The following is a 22,993-nucleotide window of genomic DNA, read 5'->3' as shown; positions in this document are numbered from 1 at the left end:
CCCCAATATCACAAACAATTTATCAATTTATCGGTTGACTTTACCTCTCTCTGCTTATGTCATCTGCACAGGTTCAATAACATAACCTAGCTTATTTTGACAAAGTGAGGAGTAGAAACAGACACAGATATAGGCTATAGATATCTTGTTTCAAATGTAGGAGCTAAAAGTAAAAAGTAATCAGAAAAATAAATACTCAAGTACAGATAGCTGAAAAGTAATTCAGTACAATAATATTTGTATACTACTTTCCACCACTTCAGCGTGTAGTAATGTCTTCAGTTGTCCTCAAGGCAAAATGTGTGCGTCCACTGTGTGTGTAGGTGCTGGTGTGTGTGCTGTCCAACAGTCTGAACCATAAGGAGTGGCCTCAGGTGGTGTCAGAGGACATTCACCGACACCTGGAGAAAATGAGAAGCGTCATGGTCACTCTGAAAGGACGCGCTGAGGGACGAACGCTGCTGCCCCTTCCCCTTTGTGTGGAGATGGCACGACCTCACGACATTGAACTCGGGTTAGCGGGTCACAGCCCCAAAAAATAAAATGTGTTTTAGGAATAAGGATGCTATTCCAGTCTAAAGTGTCGAGGCTGATCTGGTTATTGTCGTTCTTTTTCCAGGAGCCCCAGATGTTGGCCTCTGGACAGAGGTTTGTTATACTCTATAGAAACTCTGATTGTCCAGTGGTCTGGACAAATATGGAATGTCCTGAAGAAGGACTCTGGAGCCCTGCTGCTCCAGGGAGATCACCCGGGCCCTAACGTGGAGCTCCAGTTCTGGACCTCGCAGAGAGAGAATCTTGTGGGAATCCAGTCACAGGTACAGGCCTCTACCAAGGCTTTAACATATTTTACCTAGGAGATGAGCTAGGATTTTAATAACTAAATGGCGGTACCATTTTATCTGGATCCAGATGGGTTTTTTTTCTGGATTGCAACCCATCATGAGACTTGACAGCTAGTATCGGCATCTATCCAGTCATCCATTTGCTTTACCACTTATCCTCACTAGGTTCGCGGGCTGCTTGAGCCTATACCAGCTATCTTTGGACGGGAGGCGGGGTATACCCTGCACCGGTCGCCAGCCAATTGCAGGGCACATAGAAACAATTCCAAACCATTCGCACTCACATTCACTCCTACGGGCAATTTAGTTTTCAATCAACCGACCACTCATGTTTTTGGGATGTGGGAGGAAACCGGAGTGCCCGGAGAAAACCCACCCAGGCACTGGGAGAACATGCAAACTCCACACAGGCGGGGCCGGGATTTGAACTGTGAGGCATATGTGCTAACCAGTCTTCCACCATGCCGGCAGTATTGGCATCTGGACATGGTAAATGTGATTTCCCACATGAAATTCAAAGATTGTATTGTATTTAGGTGTAACTTGGTTTGACTCTAAATCCTTTGAATGTGCATAAAATTCTGAACATTAGTTAAAATCAGATTTGACAGAGGTAGTCTTTGCAAATGATTTATTCATTGTACTAAGCTACTAGTAGTATGAATTTTTCAAAGTTTTGACATATTTTAAACATAATGTGTGAATTGGCACTAGGATTTAACTGGAAACACCTTGAAAGAATTCCTTCCAATCAAAAACATCCTTGATGGAAGCTTTTGGACTTAAAACAGCAATTTCCAACATTACCAGTTGATTTCATGATAATGACCTAATAAATGGCAGCAACTTTTATTTCTGCATGGTATGATAATTTTGACCCAAAGTCTTTCTTTAGAGCCCAGTTAATGGGACAATCATGATTGATGTTTTCAGATTCAGAGTCCCAAAGTGAAGCAGATCATGGAGATCTTGAGAAGAGTCAAAAGCAGTTACTATTCCTCCTTCCAGGACGTCTCTGTTAAAGTCAATGAAGGTTACTATGCACATCACAGCTTGAAATATAGATCATTTGGATTCTGCATTTGCCATTGCTTCTGGTTAGATTAAAGCTTTGTTAGACTCTAATTACAGTCGTACTCGTGTATATGGCTGTCACAGCGGTGGTGGAAGCCGAGGACATCGATTTGTATCTGCGCCCTTTGAGGAGGCTCATCAGCAGCCTGGTAGAGAGAAGTTTTCCTCAGGTGGACACTCTGCTACCTCCTCTCTTCCACACTCTCTCTCTCATCTGGAGTCGATCACAGTACTACTGCACTCCACAGCGCATGGCCGTTCTCCTGCAGGAGTTCTGCAACCTGATCCTGGAAAAGGTACACCGATGAATCCCGTAGAATGGAAAGTATGAAGATAGACAGGAGATGTATTATAATGACAAAGTGTTTGCTTCATAGGCCTTTGCCTACCTGATCCCTGAAGAACTGTTTAAGATGGAGCTTGAGGAAGGACAGGAGCGAGTCCAAAAAACCATCTACATCCTGCGCACCTACAAGCAGCTGTTTCACACTCACTGCCAGAAGATTATGAAGTACTTCCAACACGGCCAGACTGTCAAGCTGTGGGACTTTCCCACCTCAATTGTGTTTCGGCGCTCAAACAGCATAATGGAGAGACTGCTTATGATTGAGGTAGGATGGGAAATTGACCTTTAATCTAATCATAAAATTTCATAAACAATAACATATTTTAATAATGCTTTGTTTGTCTAACACAGTGTATTGCTAACATTATAATACTGTACTTCTCTGTTGTTTGGTGACCATTGAGCCTTTATAAGGTTCTTCTTTAAATAATAGGCCACTGCATGTTGCCTAAAAACCTTTGAACAGGGGTTTGTAGACTTTTTATATCCTTTGTATTTCATCTTGTTAGACATTGTTCCCAACATTTTCATATGATAGTGTCTCAAACCAATTTACACAGTGACTTGAGCTGAAATAGTAGATTCTCCCTTTCATGCATAGGAGCTATTTGCCTTAGCGCTGGACTTTTTGAAGCTAGAGAAGGTGGAACTCGGTGGATCCAGAGGCAAGATCCTCAGTGAAATGGTCTTCACCATGAGTGAGGAGTTTCAAGACCGCTGGCGAGCCCTCAGAGAGACCAAATATGACCCATTGGACTACACTAATAATGTAAGGCATAGTAAGATTGCTGACCTTGGCTTTGTTAGGACAACCTTTACATGCGTTAACAAGGTTTTCACAAAGGCTCTCATAAGGTACAGCCAACTAATTTTGTGAATTACAATTGTATGTTATTGTCTTTCCAAAGCACTGAAAAACAGCCACAGCAAATATTAATAATCAGTTGATCCATATTCAATTAACTACTCTCATCTGGGAAAACGTAGCGCAAAGAAAATGTGCCAAAACAGAAGAATCTAAAATATGTATTATCTATATTTTAATATAAATATGTATGTCTCATCTGCAGGATTTTATTCATCAACACAAGTGTTTTATGGAACAAAACAAAGACTTTGACCAGAGGCTTGGAACTGTCCTCAATCTTGCCTTTCAGGACTCAAGAAACCTCAAATCTACATTTAAAGTGTGTCTCTTTTGGCTTGACTCATTTGTGTGAATTGATTGAATATTTTATATTAATCTTAGGAACTTTGACTTTAATGAAACAAGGCACAACCTTGAATCACACTTTCACATGATCCAAGGCTGTATTTTAATAATGCTGTCCAAAAAAAAGACCAGTAATGAAAAGTTATTACTGCGTCCTATTCAGCTGTTGAAGATTTTTGGGAACCTGCTTGAGAGACCTGGAATCCATCAGCTCTTCAGTCCTAACTACATTGTGATATTAGACATGTTCAACAAGGAAATAAACCACTACCAGTTTCTACTTAATCAACACAGAGATGGGGTGAGAGAATGATACATTTGTTATAGACATTACAACTTTAAAATATATATTCTGATGACCAAGATAGAGTTTCATATTAAATTGGGAACTTTTACGTGCCAGTGTTCCCCCACATAGTCACAATGATTTTTCGGGGATGACAAACCTATTGTCCATTACTCACTGAAGCTCAGACCAATTTGATGTTTTTGCGCTGATTTTTGCTATCGCAGCCAGGCTCACTTGGGATCACTGTATATTTTCATATGTCCTTATTATAATTATTTTCTTCCATCATCATCTTGAGCACTGTATTTGGATTGGTGATTCATTTAATTGGATAATTAATTATGCAAATTACGCTTGTATGTTTCAGCATGCGTCAGGAAATATGTTTCTGGGAAAAAATATGCCCCCGGTGGCCGGGAGGCTGAAATGGTCTCAGCAGCTTCAATGTCGCATCTTGATCAACAGAGGCAACTTGTGCCAGCTTGCTAATACGTATGGACCACACACACACCTTTAGCTTGTAACAGCCTTGGAGCAGATCTATCATTCAATATTGAAGGAACGGCTTTTTTTGTATTGCTATCTAAAGTCTCTTCTGTCGTTTCATCCCAGGCCTCTGGTTGACACAGAGGCCGACTCTGCTCTCCTCAAGTGTGAACGTCTTCTGGAAGCTTTGGAGCAGCAGGACCAGTGGGTTTTTTCACAGTGGACTGAAGGTCTGGAGGAAATCTGTCAAACACACCTGGACGACCCCCTATTGACTCTTGACCCCAATACCGGATTGTTTCACATCAACTTCAGCCTTGCTGTAAGCACAATACTACCAGACACCCTGCACAATCATGCAAAAAAAATTTTATGGCTGCTCCTCAGGACCCAATCTTGCCAAAACATATCCTGGATTGTGATTAACAACATCAACACATACAGTACTGTGCATAGACGAGTGATAAAGAAGACATAAATTGACTACAACAAACATGAATCAAAAGGTCATGTGGCTTTTCGATAATCAATGAAACAGCATAAAGCCGCAACCTACTTTCGACTCAAAGTTTAGGAAACCCCAATTAAATGAAATCCATTACTAAAGTTGTACAAATAAATGTCTTGTACAAGGAAAATTACACACTTTATTAATTTGAACTTCAACCTCAACAATTAACGTTCAATTTAAACCTCTAATAGTCTAGTCACAACTGAGCTTTACAGTGTAGCCCTGTATATTCACAGTTTGGCATTGAACTGTGGGGAGGGGCTTTATTTAGTGAGGCCATAGCATTGTCTAATAGAAAAAAAGTGATTTTCCACCATTTAGTTGCATCTCGAGGCAAATACAAACCTTTTTGGTGGGCATCAATTAGTAATTATTTTTCTCAAGTGTTGGCAGTCCCTGCCCTCTGCGAATAGTAAAAGCAAGATATCATACTAGTGCACCCCTAGTCCCCAAATTTACCAGAACTACGGTGTCTGCGAAAGTATGCAAGAAAAGGTACATAAAATCCTACGAGAATTATTTCTATTATATTGTAAACAATACCTCACTTTACACCCAGTTGAGATTCATGCTAAAGGAGGTGAAGTATCTGGGAATGCTGAAGAGCCAGAATATTCCCAAAGCAGCTCTTCAGCTCTACTCTAAATGTGACCGACTCTGCGTGGTGAGTTTTAATCTCCACGTGACATATACTGTATTTAAAGAAACTGTAAACTGTACTGCCTGTACTCAAAATCCTGCATTCTGTTCTTCAGCAAACTCAGACACTGATCTTGGTGACCCAGTGGTACAACCAGCTGAAGAGCACCATCCTAGATGTGGAGCTGGGACTGGTAAAAGATGAAATGGACAGGACCAGGCGGCAGTTGGATCCGGCCCTGCTAGAGCTGACCTGGGCCCAGGATGATGTGTGGGACTACATTAAGAACACAAGAGACCTTGTCCAGGTTTCCATTGCTTTACTTCTTCTTTAGTTTCCTGATCAGGACTACTTTGTGGTCACGGGTGAGCTGGAACCTATCCCAGCTGACAGTGGGCAAGAGGCGAGGTACACCCTTGGCTGGTTGCCAGCCAGTCGTAAACAGTGTTGCCACAGTTACCTTGAAAAAGTAACTTAGTTGCTTTCCTGATTACTTGACCTTAAAAGTAATTTAGTTACTTTACTGATTACTTGATTTAAAAAGTAACTAAGTTAGAAAAAAGTTACTTTTTAGTTACTTTCAGTAGCTGCCAAGTGGCAGGAATATCACTTATCCACAGTACAAAAAAAGCATTGGCTTAACCGTACCCATTACTTGGTAATATACGCCACACAAATTACAGAATGATAGCATCAACATGCACCTCCTTGAGCTGTCACCTTATCGTGGTGCTGAAAAAAAGGAGTCTGATCTGGCCTTTTTGGCCTGTGGGACTCCTGAGCCAGCTGATGGGTACCGTCTGGCCAAGCGGAATGCAGCTCTGGTGGTCTCTGAGGCAATAACTTGGGCGTGGGAGGAGTTCGGTGGGGCCATGGAGAACGACTTCCAGACGGCTTCGAGGAAAATTCTGGTACACCATCCAGCGTCTCGGGAGGGGGGAGCAGTGCACCATCAACACTGTGTATTTTGGGCATGGGGTGCTACTGACCTCAACTCAGGATGCTGTGAGTCGGTGAGGAGAATACTTCAAAGACCTCCTCAATTCCACCGACACGACTTCCCGTGAGGAACCAGAGTCTGGGGTCTCTGAGGCGGGCTCTCCTAGCTCTGCGGTTGAGGTCACTGAGGTGGTTAAAAAGCTACTCGATGGCAAGGCCCCGGGGGTGGATGAGATTCGCCCGGAGTTCCCCAAGACTTTGGATGTTGTAGGGCTGTCGTGGTTGACATGCCTCTGCAACATCGCGTGGACATTGGGAACAGTGCCTCTGGACTGGCAGACTGTGGTGGTGGTCCCTCTTTTTAAGAAGGGAGACCGGAGGGTGTGTTCCAACTACAGGGGGATCACACCCCTCAGCCTCCCTGGTAAGGTCTATTCAGGCGTGCTGGAGAGGAGGGTCCGTCGGGAAGTCAAATCTCAGATTCAGGAGGAGCAATGTGGTTTTCGTCCCGGCCGTGGAACAGTGGACTAGCTCTTCACCCTGAGCAGGGTCCTCGAGGTTGCATGGGAGTTCGCCCAATCAGTCTACATGTGTTTTGTGGACTTGGAGAAGGCATTCGACCGTGTCCCTCATGTGGGGGGTGCTTTGGGAGTATGGGGTACTGAACCCCCTGATACAGGCTGTTCGGTCCCTGTATGACCAGTGTCAGAGTTTGGTCCGCATTGGCGGCAGTAAGTCGGACTTGTTTCCGGTGAGGGTTGGAAGGCTGCACTGATTCCGTTCATAACTTTTATGGACAGAATTTCTAGGCACAGCAGGGGCACAGAGGGGGTCCGGTTTGGTGGCCTCAGTATTGCATCTCCGCTTTTTGCAGATGATGAGGTTCTGTTGGCTTCATCAAGTCGTGATTTCCAACTCTCACTGGAGCGGTTTGCAGCCAAGTGTGAAGCAGCTGGGATGAAAATGACCACCTCCAAATTTGAGACCATGGTCCTCAGTCGGAAAAGGGTGGAGTGCCCTCTCCATGTCGGGGATGAGATCCTGCCCCTAGTGGAGAGGTTCAAATATCTTGGGGTCTTTTTGTTCATGAGTGAGGGAAGAATGGAACAGGAGATCGACAGGGGGATTGGTGCAACGTCTGTAGTGATACGGACTTTGTATCGGTCCGTTGTGGTGAAGAAGGAGCTAAGCCGAAAGGCGACGCTCTCTCGATCAATGTTCCTACCCTCACCTATGGTCACGAGCTGTGGGTCGTGACCAAAAGAACAAGATCCCGGATACAAGCAGCCGAAATGAGTTTCCTCCGCAGGGTGTCCGGGCTCTCTCTTAGAGATAGGGTGAGAAGCTCCACCTGGGGGGGGGTCTCAGAGTAGAGCCGCTGCTCCTCCGCATTGAGAGGAGACAGATGAGGTGGCTCGGGCATTTATTTAGGATGCCTCCTGGACGCCTTCCTGATGAGGTGTTCCGGGCACGTCCCACCGGGAGAACACCCCGGGGACGTCCCAGGACTACGTCTCTCGGCTTGCCTGGGAATGCCTCGGGATCCCCTCGCAAGAGCTGGAGGAAATGGCCGGGAAGAGGGAAGTCTGGGCTTCCCTGCTAATGCTACTACCCCCGTGACCCAACCTCAAATAAGCGGAAGAAAATGGATGGATGGCTGGCATCAACATGAAGCATCCATCCATCCATCCATCCATTTTGTGAGCCGCTCCTCACTAGGGTCGTGGCCGAGCTGGAGCCTATCCCAGCTATCATCGGGCAGGAGGCGGGGTACACCCTGAACTGGTTGCCAGCCAATCACTGGGCACGTACAAACAAACAACCATTCACACTCACATTCACACCCACGGGCAATTTAGAGTTTTCAATTATCGTGCATGTTTTTGGGATGTGGGAGGAAATCGGCGTGCCCGGAGAAAACCCACGCAGGCACGGGGAGAACATGCAAACTCCATACAGGCGGGGCCGGGGATTTAACCCCGCTCTTCAGAACTGTGAGGCTGACGCTCTAACCAGTCGGTCACCGTGCCCAACATGAAGCAATAACTTAAAATATTAGTGTAGTTGAAGCCACATTACATGAGTAACTTAGTGCAGACTTGACATGCCCAATACAGTAAGTACATAAACATGTGAACATGCACACCATTCTCAGTACACTTCTCTCAAGACTCTTAACTGATAGATAGATAGATAGATAGATAGATAGATAGATAGATAGATAGATAGATAGATAGATAGATAGATAGATAGATAGATAGATAGATAGATAGATAGATAGATAGATAGATAGATAGATAGATAGATAGATAGATAGATAGATAGATCGTTCGATAGATAGATAGAGCCATGAAGCCATAAATTAGTACTTGGCAATAACTCAAATGTAACTATTGTCGTTTTGAAGAAGTAACTGTAGTCTAACTACTTACCCGGGAAAAGTAACGCGTTACTTTGCTCGTTACTAAAAATGCCGACATTTTGGAGTGTCAGCATCACTGGTCTCAAGTCACATAAACAAACAATCGAGATAGTCAGGTCAGCTGTAGGGATGGAGCAGCTCAGAGAGGTAATGCGGTGTGAGACCATTTAGAGATTTGAAAACTAATAGCAGAATCTTACAATGAACTTTAAAGTGCACAGGTAAGTGGAGGGAGACGTTATGTGCTCCCTCTTACATGTTCCAGTAAAGAGGTGAGGGACAATTGAGGGAGGATTTGCTGACTCCAAAGTAAAGTGCATTACAGTAATCCAGCCAAAATGCGATGAAGGTATGAATTACTGTTTCAAAGTGCTGCTGTGTAAGAAAAGGCTTCACCATTGACAGCTGCCTGTGGTGAAAAAGGCTGGACTTAACTACTTTACCAATTTACCGATACAAATTAAAATCATTGTCCAACCTAAAACCAAAGTTTGATACTGTTGGCTTGATCAAGTGTGACAAGGGACAAAAGACAACAGGGGAAGGGTTGGCGGTTGTTAAAAGGGCCAATGGTTCCAAAGACCAACACTTCTAGTTTCTTTTCATTAAAATTGAAGTTCGAGCTTTGACATAATATATTCCTCAAATAGGAGCTTGCAATTGTCAACTTCAGTGCAATTGTATGGCTAACTGTCTGTCATATTTTGTCATCACTAGAGCATTTGGAGACGCGTTAAGAAGAGCAAAGTAAATGTGGAGGCCATTCAGACTCTCATGGGGAAATTCAGCCAGTGTGCATTTGTTTCAAGAAAGAGTCGTGACTCTACTCTTCTGTTGTTCTCTGACATTGACGAAAGTGTTGCCAAACAGCACGCTCTCATCAGCAGCATGGGCGAGCAGATACACACGCTTCTGCGGGTAGGTATTGTATAGTTCAAGTGATATTTAATGTTAGAGGAGCACACCTAAAATACAATTCTCACATTTTAGGATGCAATTAAAATGCACTGCTACTATAACTTTACAGGTGAACTTAATTTGACCTTCTCTAAACTTTTAAATGCACGTCCAACTGATCAATGTTTCACTGCTTTTTATTTTTTTTTTACTTTAAGTTTCTGTTCTCCCACATGAAGCTGAACGGCAAAATTCACTACAAGTGTTTAATCAATGTAATTTTAGGTGCATCCTGAAATTTCACCCGAAAGCCCAATATTCTTAACGTTCTGTGAGTAGTAATGTCTGATTTTGCTTTTCTTCAAGGAGAACCAGTCACTCTTGGATGTGTCCGACTTGAACAGCAGCGAATGGCAGGCCTACTCTGAGTACGTGGACCACATGATCCTGGCAGGCTTCTCAAGCGCCATCCGATGCTCTCTGCAGTACCTGCTAGACAACACTGATCCAGCCCATCGTGTCAGTCCGCTGTTTGAGGTCCAGTTGGTGCTGAACGGCAGTGAGATGTGTTTTGACCCCCCACTAGATTTCACCAACAGAGGCAACTTCTTCGATATTGTAGACAACATGGTTGCCAACATTCTAAACATGGCTTCGTTCATCCCCAGAGTTGCAAAGTACAAGCATCTGGATGATTACCAGGTTGATCCACACATAATAATTCATGCATTACATTCCACTTCCGGGTGGCAAGAGAACTCAGAAACAAACCCTTCCATACCATTTGGCCATGGCAGAGTGATGGTGAAAACAGGGTAAATGGCTTGAATGAAAATTTTAACCTTCTTCTCTACTGCCGTAGTTTAAATGTGATGTGTCAATAGAAAGAAATATACTATATGAGGTAAATTGCTTTAAATTCACCTGTTATTGTTTACATTTGAACAGGTGAATTGATTAAAAAATAGACATGCTGGAAATTCGGACATAGTTAACATGATCATTGAGGGCCTCACTAATTAAATGACTTCTGTTCCTCGGATTAGTGTCATAGATGTGATCTTTTGACAGTGAAATGGATGGCATTCTGTAGAGCTGAGATTAGCCAGCAGGCTAGCCTTTATGTTTTGCTAGATTACTTAAAGAAAGACAACGGTGGTGGATTTGATCAGGTCCCCTCTACACCGCAAAAAAGAAGACAGCTGGATGTTGAGAATGGTGAAGGAAGACTCCGTTAAGGCTTGCTGAATAAGAAGGACTTTATTTCTATCCACCATGTATCAAAATACTGCGGCATGAGAGCCCCCTTCCCAATTTGGTAACTGGCATGTCATGCCCCAACCATATGTTTATAAGGCCTACCCTCAGTTCCCTGTGGAACCTTACTATTGATTGATCTTTGTTATAGCCCTTTCAAGTACTGTCTCCCCTTAATGGTCCCCTCATATATGATAGTATCCATCCATTTTCTGAGCCGCTTATCCTCACAAGGGTCGCAGGAGTGCTGGAGCCTATCCCAGCCATCATCGGGCAGGAGGCGGGGTACACCCTGAACTGGTTGCCAGGCAATCGCAGGGCACATTGAAACAAACAACAATTCGCACTCACATTCACACCTACGGGCAATTTAGAGTTGACAATTAACCTAGATATGGTAGTATATATATGTATGTATTACATCAGTCCAAAAGCAGCCTCAAATGGCCTTAAAGCTATCTACTATACTGTTTGGAGGTGGTATCCTAATAACCAGAGCATACACGTATAATCCCCCTTCTCAGCTGGTAGGATAAACAAATGATGGTTTACGACCCAAAGAACGTGCCCCCCCCCCACACACTCATTCTGCCGACAGAGTGGTGTGCATATTTACAATATATGACTTACAATATTAATAAATATCATATCAACAGATACCCTACCACCCAACCAAACATTTTATACATACCTATGAGAAAATGTTTTCCACAAACACAATGATGGAGGTTTGGTTCCCAGGCTGTCCCTTTAGAAAAGGCTACTACGCTACCAAGCATTCTTGCGATCTTCTGTGTACAACTGTTTATATTCTCTTGATTTATCCTCCTCCCACAGGTTCTGCTGAATTAATTTAGAAGGAAATTGAAAAATACTTAAACTCTTTGTGGTATATCTCTGGCAAACACAACAAGTTGTCATCATTTCAGTTCTGGTCAGGGCTCGTCAACCACTTCATTGCCACCCGGAAGCATTCTGGCATCTCTTCTTGACAAACATTAAGAAGTGGTTTTTACTCATAAATCCAACTTTTCCTGTCTTTTCCTGTTCATGCAGAGTGACATAAATGGAATGAAAGATTTGTCAGAAATGTGTTATGCTTTACGCTCTCGAGCACGTGCAGTTATCGCCAAGGTATGTAGATACTTACTTGTCCAAACATGAAAGTCCATTTATGGTGCAGCTGAAGGTAACAACTCGTAAAATGTTTTTCAGCTCAGAGAATATCAAGGATCATTCAACAGCTACCACTACCTCTGGACTGATGACAGGTCAGAATGTGGTAGACATGTTAACTTTTTCTCAAGGAGATGATTTGCAGACTCTTTTTTGCTTTCGACATTCATAGGTCAGAATTTATGAGACAGTTTCTGCTCTATGGTCATGTATTAAGTTCTGAGGAAGATGAGCTGTATGCTGACTATGAACTGCAGAAGAACCCACCGACCCTGGAAAACTTCAAAGAGCAGGTTACATTATTTTTTGGGGTTATTCCTTCATGGGCAATGTGTAAAATTCCTTTTTCCGGTAGATCAGTCTGTTTGAGTCTCTGCATGAGAGAGTGAGCAAGATGGAGGATGGGAGGGTGTTCTTTGGCTGGTTACAGCTGGACATCAGACCTTTCAAACACATGCTGATGAACATCATCAAGAGATGGAGCTGGATGTTCAAGGAGCACCTGCTCAACCACGTTACCCAAAGGTCAGACACGTTTCTCAGTTTTGAAGACTTATCCGAAAATACATCAAACTTGTGCAAAAATGTTCAATGTTGACCCTTCTTTAAAACCTTTGGGATTCCCTCATGCATACCAACATTTTTCGAAAAAAATGACATTTCACCAATATAGAAACAATGTGACTCCCAAACATGAGAATTGAAGCAGAAAAGTTAGTGAAACACAAAAAGTGAGTCACTTCCAACTTTTGGCCACAACTGTATTTAATAGAAATGAACAATTCATTTTAGGATAGTTTCCATCATTATTGACATACAACCTGCTCAATTTTTTAATGTGAGCAATTACATTACCAATACAAATTAGAGTATTTTTGTTTTGTTAAAATATATGACTGTTTTAGATACACTTTAACATTTTTAAATTTTTGTAATTATTTTAAAAAGATATTGTTAAATTATTTATAATTAAATCATATGTATGAAGTAGAGTAAATTATTATTTTATTATTAAAATAAATGATATTGTTAGCCTAATATCATAATTGCCTCAGTCATTTTTAACTTTCAATAAAATAATACCAATGTGCTTTCTTAAAATTTAGTTTTCTCTTTATGTCTATGTAGATTCTCAGTCACAAAGGTCATGGTAATCCGCAAAGGTTGAATCGAGGAAAATTGACTCTTCTTGTTTGTTGAATTTGTTCTTTCTTTCTAAAATTGTTCAAAATCGACTTAGTCAATTACGTTATTAGGCTAATGATTTTACGTACAGGCGGCACCGTGGGTGAATGATTAGCGCGTCAGCCTCACAGTTCTGTGGACCTGGGTTCAATCCCCGGCCCCGCCTGTGTGGAGTTTGCATATGTTCTCCCCGTGCCTGCGTGGGTTTTCTCCGGGCACTCCGGTTTCCTCCCACATCCCAAAAACATGCATTATTTGGAGACTCTAAATTGCCCGTAGGCATGACTGTGAGTGCGAATGGTTCTTTGTTTCTATGTGCTCTGCGATTGGCTGGCAACCAGTTCAGGATGTACCCCGCCTCCTGCCCGATGACAGCTGGGATAGGCTCCAGCACGCCCGTGACCCTAGTGAGGAGAAGCGGCTCAGAAAATGGATGGATGGATGGATTTTACGTACAAATTGGAACTTTTTTTTTTGCCTTACCTACGAATGACCTGGTCCACCTGTCTGTTTCTAAAATCAAATGTGGCTTGAGCACAAAAGTTTGCCCAGCCCTGATTTAGCACAGTCAACTGGTACATTGTAATGTTGTTCTCGAGCTTGTCAATACTGAGAGACAAGCATGGCGTTAATAAAACCCCATCCTTCTCTGTTCTACAGCGTGAGGGAACTGTCCACTTTTGTCCACGACACGGCACATGGTCTTTCTAACAAGGTGTGCGCTGGAGACTACGCCGGTCTAGTGGACATTATGGGACACCTAATGGCCATGAGAGACAGACAGATCAACAACGAGCAGCACTTTAAACCTCTCAAATCTACAGCAGAGCTCCTTAAGACCTACGACCAACAACTCCCAGATAGTGTTTACATACAGCTAGAAGTGGGTGCACACATGCACACACATGGCATGAACAGTAATACAGGGTGTCCAAAAAGACACTGGACACTTTTAATAACCATTCCTAAAAATTGGATTGAATGGAAACTAACTCAACTAAAGGAGTCATTGCACTTTTACTTTCTAGACTTGCCAACACCTTTCAATTGACTGAGTCTTCCAAAAGTTAAGCTGTATACCTGAACATAAGCGCCTCCAGTTTTGACAACCTTTTGCCACCATCAGATGCAGGTTTTGATGCATCTCTTCCCTAACCTCACTGCAGGTTTCCTCTTTCCTCAACCCCCACTGAAAAAAGTCACCAGGTGTGAGGTTAGAGGTTCGTGAAGTACATTTGAGGGGACCAGTCAAGCTTTTATTGAGTTTCCGTGCAACCCTCCAGTTCCAGTGCAACTTTTCCTGACTTTGCGTGAACGCGTGATTGAATAAGAGTTCGGTGTTTTCATCTGTCGTGTTAGTCACAGGCCGTAATTCCCCTGTGTGGTTCGAAAATAACTGATCCTGTTTCAAAAAATTCGCCTTGGCTTGCATGAATTCTACTATGTGTTGGAGCAGCATGACGGCCGTAACACTTCTTAAACTAGTGCTGAACTGCAGTCTGGGACAAAAAAATGTTTTGCTAGGCAATATGTTCCATTCTTCAATGTCAGTTGGCGAGTCATGGGCAAGGGATTGATACTGCTTGATGAAACTGCAAAGCCTAAGCTGTCAAAGCTAAAGGCCTCATGTTTAGTTGAAGCCACATTAAATGAGTAACATATTGCAGACTTGACATGCCAAATACAGTAAGTACATAAACATGTTAAACAAGCACACCATTCTCAGTACCCTTCTCTTAACTGATAGATCGATAGATAGATAGATAGATAGATAGATAGATAGATAGATAGATAGATAGATAGATAGATAGATAGATAGATGGATGGATGGATGGATGGATGGATGGATGGATGGATGGGTGGATGGATGGATGGATGGATGGATGGATGGATGGATGGATGGATGGATAGATAGATAGATAGATAGATAGATAGATAGATAGATAGATAGATAGACAGATAGACAGACAGACAGACAGACAGACAGACAGACAGACAGACAGACAGACAGATAGACAGATAGATAGATAGATAGATAGATAGATAGATAGATAGATAGATAGATAGATAGATAGATAGATAGATAGATGCTGATTGTGGTCCATGAAGCCATAAATTAGTACTTGGCAATAACTCAAATGTAACTATTGTCATTTTGAAGAAGTAACTGTAGTCTAACTACTGACCTGGCAAAAGTAACGCAATACTTTGCTCGTTACTCAAAATTGCGGCATTTTGGAGTGTCTGCATCACTGGTCTCAAGTCACATAGAAACAAACAGTTGAGATAGTCAGGTCAGTTGTAGGGATGGACCAGCTCAGAGAGGTAATGCGGTGCGAGACTATTTCGAGATTTGAAAACTAATAGCGGAGCATGAAGTACATTCGAGGGGACCAGTCAAACTTTTGTTGATGCTGAGTTCCCGTGCAACCCTGGATGAAACTGCAAAGCCTAAGCTGTCAAATGCTGAAGGCCTTATGTCTGTCCAAATTATATATATAATATATATATATTATATATATATATATTATATATATATAAAGATGTGTACAGTGACTTTTGGGCCACCCTGTGTATTGATGCATCAGCATGTTTAATGTACATTCTTTAAAACCAAATAACAGGAGCTGCCAGAGAGGTGGAATAGTTTGAGGAAAATCGCTTTCACAGTCAAACATGAAGTGGCGCCCCTGCAGTCTAACGAAGTTTCAGTCATCCGCAGGAAATGTGTCCGGTTTGAGGTGAGTTTAATGTGTGAGCAGCTCCAACAGCCTCCCAGCAGTGAAACCGTCTCATGTTTTTCCAAGCATTATAAATGACTGACACCACGGTATGCACAGTTTTCATTGTAGAGCTAGTGTAATTGCTGAGAATTCCGCCTATTTGTGTTTTTACATATTTAGGTCAAGCAGTATGAGTTCAGAGAGCGGTTCCGTACTGAAGTAATTTTTAAGATTGGTGTGGAAGAGCCCTACAAGCAAATTGATAAGGTGAGCAGTTGCTAACTTGCTACTGTTTGGAGAACTCAGCAAATTCATGTGTTTTGCCGATATTCTCAAAATGTTATAATGTCTGGACGAATAATAAGAGCCATAATATTTGACCAATCATGCTCAACTTTTAAGAAATTACAGCGTAACAAATTTTATGCTGATTATGTGACAATCAAAAAATAGAGAAATAGAGGGAAAGTTGCAAAAAAGAAAATCCATTATGGCTGACATTTGTAAAGTCTTACAACACTACAAACTACAACCACATTGTTAAATAAATACCTCTCTGGCAGTGGCAAACAAAATTCTGCATTATTATACATATTATATGTTACAGCAGAATTTTTGATACAGTATTGGAGCTCAATAAACTAAACAAGCACGTGTCTCTAGTCTAATCGAGCAGTAGCTGCAATGGAGGCAGAAATGAAGGCGCTGCAGGACACTGCCGACCTGTTCGAGGTCAGCTTCCCAGACTACAAGCAACTGCGCCAGTGTCGCAGTGACATCATTCTCATTAAAGCAGTGTGGGATATGGTCATTTTTGTCAAGGTAGGAAACTTCTACATTCGAGGTCCACAGCACAAGACTGCAGGCCTTGCAGAGCTCTGGATGCAATGCAACCTTTCAATTTTTCTCTCTTACAGAGCAGCATAGAGGATTGGACCAAGACTCCATGGAAAGAAATCAACATTGAGCAGATGGACATGGAGCTCAGACGTTTGGCAAAAGTACAACTTTTGTAGATAAAGATGATGAGCAGTTGAGAAAGCATCTCTCATCTCCCCTTGTTTGTCATACTTTCAAGGAGATGAAGATGCTGGATAAGGATGTGCGTTTGTGGGATGTATACGTGGGACTGGAGTCAACAGTGAAGAACTTGCTGACCTCTCTGAGAGCCATCAATGAGCTGCAGAACTCTGCTGTCAGGGGAAGACACTGGCAGCAGCTAATGAACACCACCAAGGTATCCACCTGCCTTCAAAATGTCTGATTCCTTTTGTTGAGCCACTATTAGAAGCTAATGAACTGACTTGAAATCTGATATTGGACGTCTTGGAAACCCTTTGTTCCACAGGTAACGTTTGTGATGGGAGAGGACACTAGCCTCGGGAACCTGTTGGAATTGCAGCTTCACCGTGTGGAGGATGAGGTTAAGAATATAGTGGACAAGGCTGTGAAAGAAATGGCGATAGAGAAGGTCAGTATTACCACTCACCACTTATACAATAAATAGTTGAATGTCAATTAAAGTAATGAGAAGTTCAGAGATGATATTAAAAGTACATAAAAGTGTTTGCAGAGCTCATCCCCTTGCTAACTCATCCCCTTGCTAATTATAAAAATTCAAATAACAAACCTGCTTCTGGAGTGACACAAATGGGAACACAATAGAACACATGTCAAATCAGTTAAACCAGTTATCAGTTATCATCAGTTACCGCACTTCTGATTTTGGAAAGGTCCACAAAGGCATGGTTAGATGAGATTAGTGTGGAAGAACCTCAGGAAACATCCTTGGGATAAACTAGAACGGATATTGCATACCAGGCATCTCTCAATATCCCAACATCAGAAAGGGACCAACTCTTATACAGTTAACTATAGCCACTTTTTTATTTGAGATATATCCTAAAGAAATAAAAACATCTATTTTTGTCAGGTTTTGTCAGAGATAAAACAGACATGGAGTGTTTTGTCATTGTGCTATGACACTCACTCCAGTACTGGAATCCCTCTCCTCCAAGCAGATGAGAACCTGATAGAAACTCTGGAAGACAACCAAGTAAGCCTACATCATGTTGGTTGAGTTGCGATAGTTGCGCTTTGACAACCATGACAAAAATTAGAAAGGCATGATGAATTTCTCTTCAGGTGCAGCTGCAAAACATCCTCATGAGCAAGTACGTGGAATATTTTCAGCCAGAAGTGAGTGTATGGCAGCGGAAGCTGATGGTGGCTGACCTGGTCATCTCCTTGTGGATGTCAGTGCAGAGGACCTGGGCCCACCTCAACAGCATCTTCACCAACAGCCATGACATCCGCAGCAAGCTGGCCAGTGATGCTGAGCGCTTCCAGGGAATTCACTATGACTTTCAGGTAGTTGATGCACATAACTGATCACTAGCCTACATTCATCTTGTTGTTGATACATCATCCTTTATTGCAATCTCTTTTGCCCAGAGTTTGATGAGTGAGGTGGTGGAGAACAGTAACGTGTTAGAGGTGACCAACCAGCCTGGCTTGCTGGAGAATCTGGAGACACTGCAACAGAGGCTGTCTGTGTGTGAGAAGGCCCTTGCAGAGTATCTGGAGACCAAGAGGCTCACATTTCCCAGGTTTTACTTTGTGTCTGCTTCCGACCTGCTGGAGATTGTCTCCAAGGGAACACAACCCATACAGGTAAGAGATCAAATAAAATGAAAGTGTCTTCAAAGGTGTTGGAGGATGAAACTTTGTCAGTGGTTTACACTAAACTCAACTTTGACCCACTGGGCATTTAGATTTTCAAAAGCAACATAAAATCATTGCACATAAAACATACAATTAATACAAATTCAACAATTAATGTTGCTAAACATTACACATAACACCAGCCTTCAATCAAGAGAGACCAGTAAAAAAAATTTAAAAAACAAACAAAACTAAATTAATCAATAAATAACTCATAAGAATGTTTTTCATGAATAAAAGGTTCGATTCCACATTCATACCACCTGATTGCATTTGTTTGCAGTGGTGCAGAGAACCTAATATTTTTAGTTATGCAACAGCCAAAATATGGGACAGCAAAGGATGTGTATAGAAAACATGAGGCCTGTAACAGAAGGGCCAAAAGTTCATTTCCCTCCAACGATACAACCAATGCTGGGATGCCCTTGAGCAATGCATCTCTCTCTCTCAAGCATTTCCTTGTAAAGACATAGATTGATACAGCTGTTATTTTTTATCTCATTAGATTGTGCAGCTGTACCTAATGTTGAGTGAGCGTATCAAAGAAATTGCCATTTCAGACAGCAATGAAGCCAAAGAATATGTGTGGTGTTTTTTCAGGTGACCAGACACTTGCTAAAGCTGTTCGACAACATAGCAGATCTTCGCTTCAAGGAGTCACACAGAGGTGAAGGAGCAGTGGCGGAGGGGGAAGCAGTTGCCATAGGAATGTGCAGCCGGGAGGGAGAATATGTTCCATTCTCCGAGCCATGTGTTTGTGCAGGACAGGTATTAAATGCTACATTTGTTTTAATACAACTATCATTAAACCCACTTATGGATATGTTGAACGAACATTTACTGTTGCTTTAAATTACTCTTGCTTGTCCATGTTTCACCTCATATTTTATATACAAACCATCTTGTAAATTGTGTTTGTTCCCCCAGGCTGAGTGCTGGTTGGGTGCCTTGGAAAGCACAATGTGCAGCACCATTCAGAAGGAGATTCAGGAGGCGGTAGCTGCCTATGAGGACAAACCACGTGACCAGTGGCTCTTTGATTACCCTGCACAGGTTTCACAGTCAAATGTGTAGAATCGTCCCATTCATTGTACATAACAAAGTCACTGTTTGTGTTTTTTTTCTCCATACTTTAGGTCGGGTTAACTGGCAGTCAGGTGTGGTGGGCCACGGATGTGGGCATTGCACTTGCAAGGGTGGAGGAAGGATTTGACACAGCGCTCAAAGATTATAATAAAAAACAGGTTTGACTAAAGATGAGAAGAGACAAAGATGTTTTTCCCAAATGACAAATACTTCATGTTGTTGGTTTGCCAGATAGCACAGCTCAACTCACTAATCCACATGCTGCTTGGGGATTTGACGCCTGGAGACAGACAGAAAATTATGACTGTCTGCACCATTGACGTCCACGCCCGAGATGTAGTGGCCAGTCTCATAACTCAAAAGGTTAAATGTTTAAATGAGATCTAAAATACAAAATTATTATGGAATGATATTTTGATTGGTTTTTGTTTCAAGTACAGGTGACAACAGGACAATCATTTGCTTGGCTCTCACAGTTGCGCCATCGTTGGGACGATAAAACAAGACACTGTTACGTTGATATCTGTGATGCCCAGTTCCGCTTCAGTTATGAATACCTCGGCAACACCAATAGGCTGGTCATCACTCCTCTCACTGACAGGTACCGATACACAGACATGAGATCCATGACAACCAAGTTAGTAATATGCAATTTTGATTGACAGAGTCAAAGAGATACTAATTCAACAGTATGATTATTATTTTTGGCTGTAGTTTTCACCGATTTAGAACTTCATACTGCATTACACTTTGAAGTGGTTCTGATATTTTTTTTCCCTTTGGGAAAATATTAAGAACACCTTTCAATTTCAAATTCTGGTTACCCATAATACATGCAATAACAAAAGACCTTAATAAGTATTACATATTTTATCAAGTTGATTGGCAAAGCAAGCAGTATGCTTGTGCAATCCCTTAAAATTAGGTCGATTATTATTGTTGAAATGTGCCCTTTACCACTCAGTATGATGCTGTGTCATCCACACCTCTCCAAACTACATCCACAATGACAGCTCTTGTTGTTCTGGATCGTATTTATGTATCTATAATCTAGAAAATCCTCATTAGATTACAGTTGTTTTATGTCTAGTTCATATCTTTGATATGTATATGTATTTTTTATTAAATTAACCCTCCTTCTGTCAGGTGTTATGTAACGCTGACCCAGTCCCTCCATCTGACTATGAGTGGTGCCCCCTCTGGCCCAGCCAGTACTGGTAAAACAGAGACTACCAAGGATCTGGGACGCTCCCTGGGCATTATGGTGTATGTGTTCAACTGCTCAGAACAAATGGACTACAAGGTTGCGCTGACTTCAGAAGTTCTATCCAATTTATATTCTATCAACATACAATATCTTACAAAACTGAGTACATCACTCACATTTTTGTAAATATTTTGTTATATCTTTTTATGGAACACTGAAGAAATGACACTTTTCTAAAATGTAAAATAGTCAGTGTCCAGCTTGTTAAACAGTATAAATTTACTGTCCCCTTAAAATAACTCAACAGACAGCCAATAATGTCTGTACCGCTGGCAACAAAAGTGAGTAGAGTGAGAGAGTGTGAGAAAGATAAAACCAAATTTAACATACCTGCTCCCTTTTCACACCTGAGACCTTGTAACACAAACAGACCACATGACATTGGGGGGGTTAATTGGACCCAATTCGGACATTTTCATGTTGGGCTGTACTCACTTTTGTTGCCAGTGGTTTAGACATTTAGACATGGCTGCGTGTTGAGTTATTCTGAAGGGACAGTACATTTATAAAGTCATATGAGCCGTATATTGACTATATGACATTGTAGCAAAGTGCCATGTCTTCAGTATAGTTCCATTAATGGATATAATAAAATATTTACAAAAACGTGAGGGGTGTGCACATTGTTGTGAGATACTGTAACGAACATTCGTATTTGCTATTTGCTTTGTTCTCCTTCTCCAGTCTATTGGAAACATTTATAAGGGTCTGGCTCAGACTGGCGTGTGGGGCTGTTTTGATGAATTCAACAGGATCTCAGTGGAAGTGCTCTCTGTGGTCGCTGTACAGGTCAAAACCATACAGGATGCAATACGCAACAAAAAACATAGGTAAATACTGATATAACAGTGTAGTGTTAGAAGGAAATTGTGTTTATTTGATGTAATGCTGCATATGTAGGTTCCATTTCCTTGGAGAGGAGATCGAGCTGAAGCAAACAGTGGGAATCTTCATCACATTGAACCCAGGTTATGCAGGCAGGGCTGAGCTCCCAGAGAACCTTAAAGCTCTCTTCAGGTCTGACAGTTAGACAATATTATTATTATTACAATATTATTATTATTATTATTATTATTATTATTATTATTATTATTGCTAACCGTCCAGGCCTTGTGCTATGGTGATCCCGGACTTCGAGCTCATCTGTGAAATCATGCTGGTGGCAGAGGGGTTCATAGATGCTCGTCTGCTGGCGCACAAGTTCATCAGCCTCTACACACTCTGCAAAGAATTGCTGTCCAAACAGGTACGTAATTGTAACGTCAGTCATCATAAAAACAAGGGCCAGCATCTAGCAATAATCCCAACTGTATTTGTTGTGTACCAGGATCATTATGATTGGGGTTTAAGAGCCATCAAATCAGTTCTGGTGGTGGCTGGCTCACTGAAGCGAAAGGAGCGCAGCAGACCTGAGGAACAGGTAGGCATCAATGTGGCCACTGACTGTTGCAGTCGATTAAAGAAGAAGAAACGTACTTCAGTATTTTAATGTCCACAATGTATTGTTCTGGTTAGAGCTTGTTTGTCATATCCCTCTTAAAGGTCCCATATTTTGGCTATTTAGACCTCCATAGTGGCACGGTGGACGACTGGTCAGAGCGTCAGCCTCACAGTTCTGAGGACTGGGGTTCAATCCTCGGCCCCGCCTGTGTGGAGTTTGCATGTTCTCCCCGTGCCTGCGTGGGTTTTCTCCGGGCACTCCAGTTTCCTCCCACATCCCAAAAAGCATGCATTAATTGGAGACTCTAAATTGCCCGTAGGTGTGTATGTGCCCTGCGATTGGCTGGCAACCAGTTCAGGGTGTACCCCGCCTCCTGCCCGATGATATCTGGGATAGGCTCCAGCACGCCCGCGACCCGACTGAAAGGCTCTGAAAATGGATGGATGGAAAGACCTCCATGGAGTGACTATCT

The 22,993-nt window shown here is 42.2% G+C and overlaps 1 protein-coding gene across 1 annotated transcript in view; it reads left to right on the top strand.

Moving 5' to 3' along the window:
- The first annotated feature begins 395 nt into the window (after nt 1-395).
- dnah9l (dynein, axonemal, heavy polypeptide 9 like) overlaps nt 396-22,993 on the top strand; it is a 52,724-nt gene continuing 30,126 nt past the window's right edge. Inside the window, exons 1-38 of the mRNA XM_061693234.1 lie at nt 396-514; nt 620-818; nt 1,779-1,878; nt 2,004-2,215; nt 2,297-2,530; nt 2,867-3,034; nt 3,336-3,452; nt 3,642-3,779; nt 4,135-4,259; nt 4,380-4,575; nt 5,324-5,428; nt 5,520-5,711; nt 9,483-9,683; nt 10,029-10,364; nt 11,976-12,053; nt 12,135-12,190; nt 12,268-12,388; nt 12,451-12,620; nt 13,941-14,163; nt 15,905-16,021; nt 16,184-16,270; nt 16,667-16,825; nt 16,921-17,004; nt 17,082-17,240; nt 17,352-17,474; nt 17,937-18,059; nt 18,149-18,373; nt 18,458-18,676; nt 19,328-19,495; nt 19,655-19,780; nt 19,864-19,971; nt 20,045-20,176; nt 20,254-20,414; nt 20,960-21,116; nt 21,765-21,910; nt 21,981-22,097; nt 22,188-22,326; nt 22,408-22,500. Coding sequence (XP_061549218.1) covers nt 411-514; nt 620-818; nt 1,779-1,878; nt 2,004-2,215; nt 2,297-2,530; nt 2,867-3,034; nt 3,336-3,452; nt 3,642-3,779; nt 4,135-4,259; nt 4,380-4,575; nt 5,324-5,428; nt 5,520-5,711; nt 9,483-9,683; nt 10,029-10,364; nt 11,976-12,053; nt 12,135-12,190; nt 12,268-12,388; nt 12,451-12,620; nt 13,941-14,163; nt 15,905-16,021; nt 16,184-16,270; nt 16,667-16,825; nt 16,921-17,004; nt 17,082-17,240; nt 17,352-17,474; nt 17,937-18,059; nt 18,149-18,373; nt 18,458-18,676; nt 19,328-19,495; nt 19,655-19,780; nt 19,864-19,971; nt 20,045-20,176; nt 20,254-20,414; nt 20,960-21,116; nt 21,765-21,910; nt 21,981-22,097; nt 22,188-22,326; nt 22,408-22,500 — 5,718 coding nt within the window. The 5' untranslated portion in view covers nt 396-410. The remainder of the gene's footprint in view (nt 515-619; nt 819-1,778; nt 1,879-2,003; nt 2,216-2,296; nt 2,531-2,866; nt 3,035-3,335; nt 3,453-3,641; nt 3,780-4,134; nt 4,260-4,379; nt 4,576-5,323; nt 5,429-5,519; nt 5,712-9,482; nt 9,684-10,028; nt 10,365-11,975; nt 12,054-12,134; nt 12,191-12,267; nt 12,389-12,450; nt 12,621-13,940; nt 14,164-15,904; nt 16,022-16,183; nt 16,271-16,666; nt 16,826-16,920; nt 17,005-17,081; nt 17,241-17,351; nt 17,475-17,936; nt 18,060-18,148; nt 18,374-18,457; nt 18,677-19,327; nt 19,496-19,654; nt 19,781-19,863; nt 19,972-20,044; nt 20,177-20,253; nt 20,415-20,959; nt 21,117-21,764; nt 21,911-21,980; nt 22,098-22,187; nt 22,327-22,407; nt 22,501-22,993) is intronic.

This window comes from Phycodurus eques, chromosome 13 (assembly GCF_024500275.1).
Source record: "Phycodurus eques isolate BA_2022a chromosome 13, UOR_Pequ_1.1, whole genome shotgun sequence".
In the NCBI taxonomy this organism is placed as follows: Eukaryota; Metazoa; Chordata; class Actinopteri; order Syngnathiformes; family Syngnathidae; genus Phycodurus; species Phycodurus eques.
Note: the sequence above shows the minus strand (reverse complement) of the source record. Positions and strands in the feature narration are given on the sequence as shown.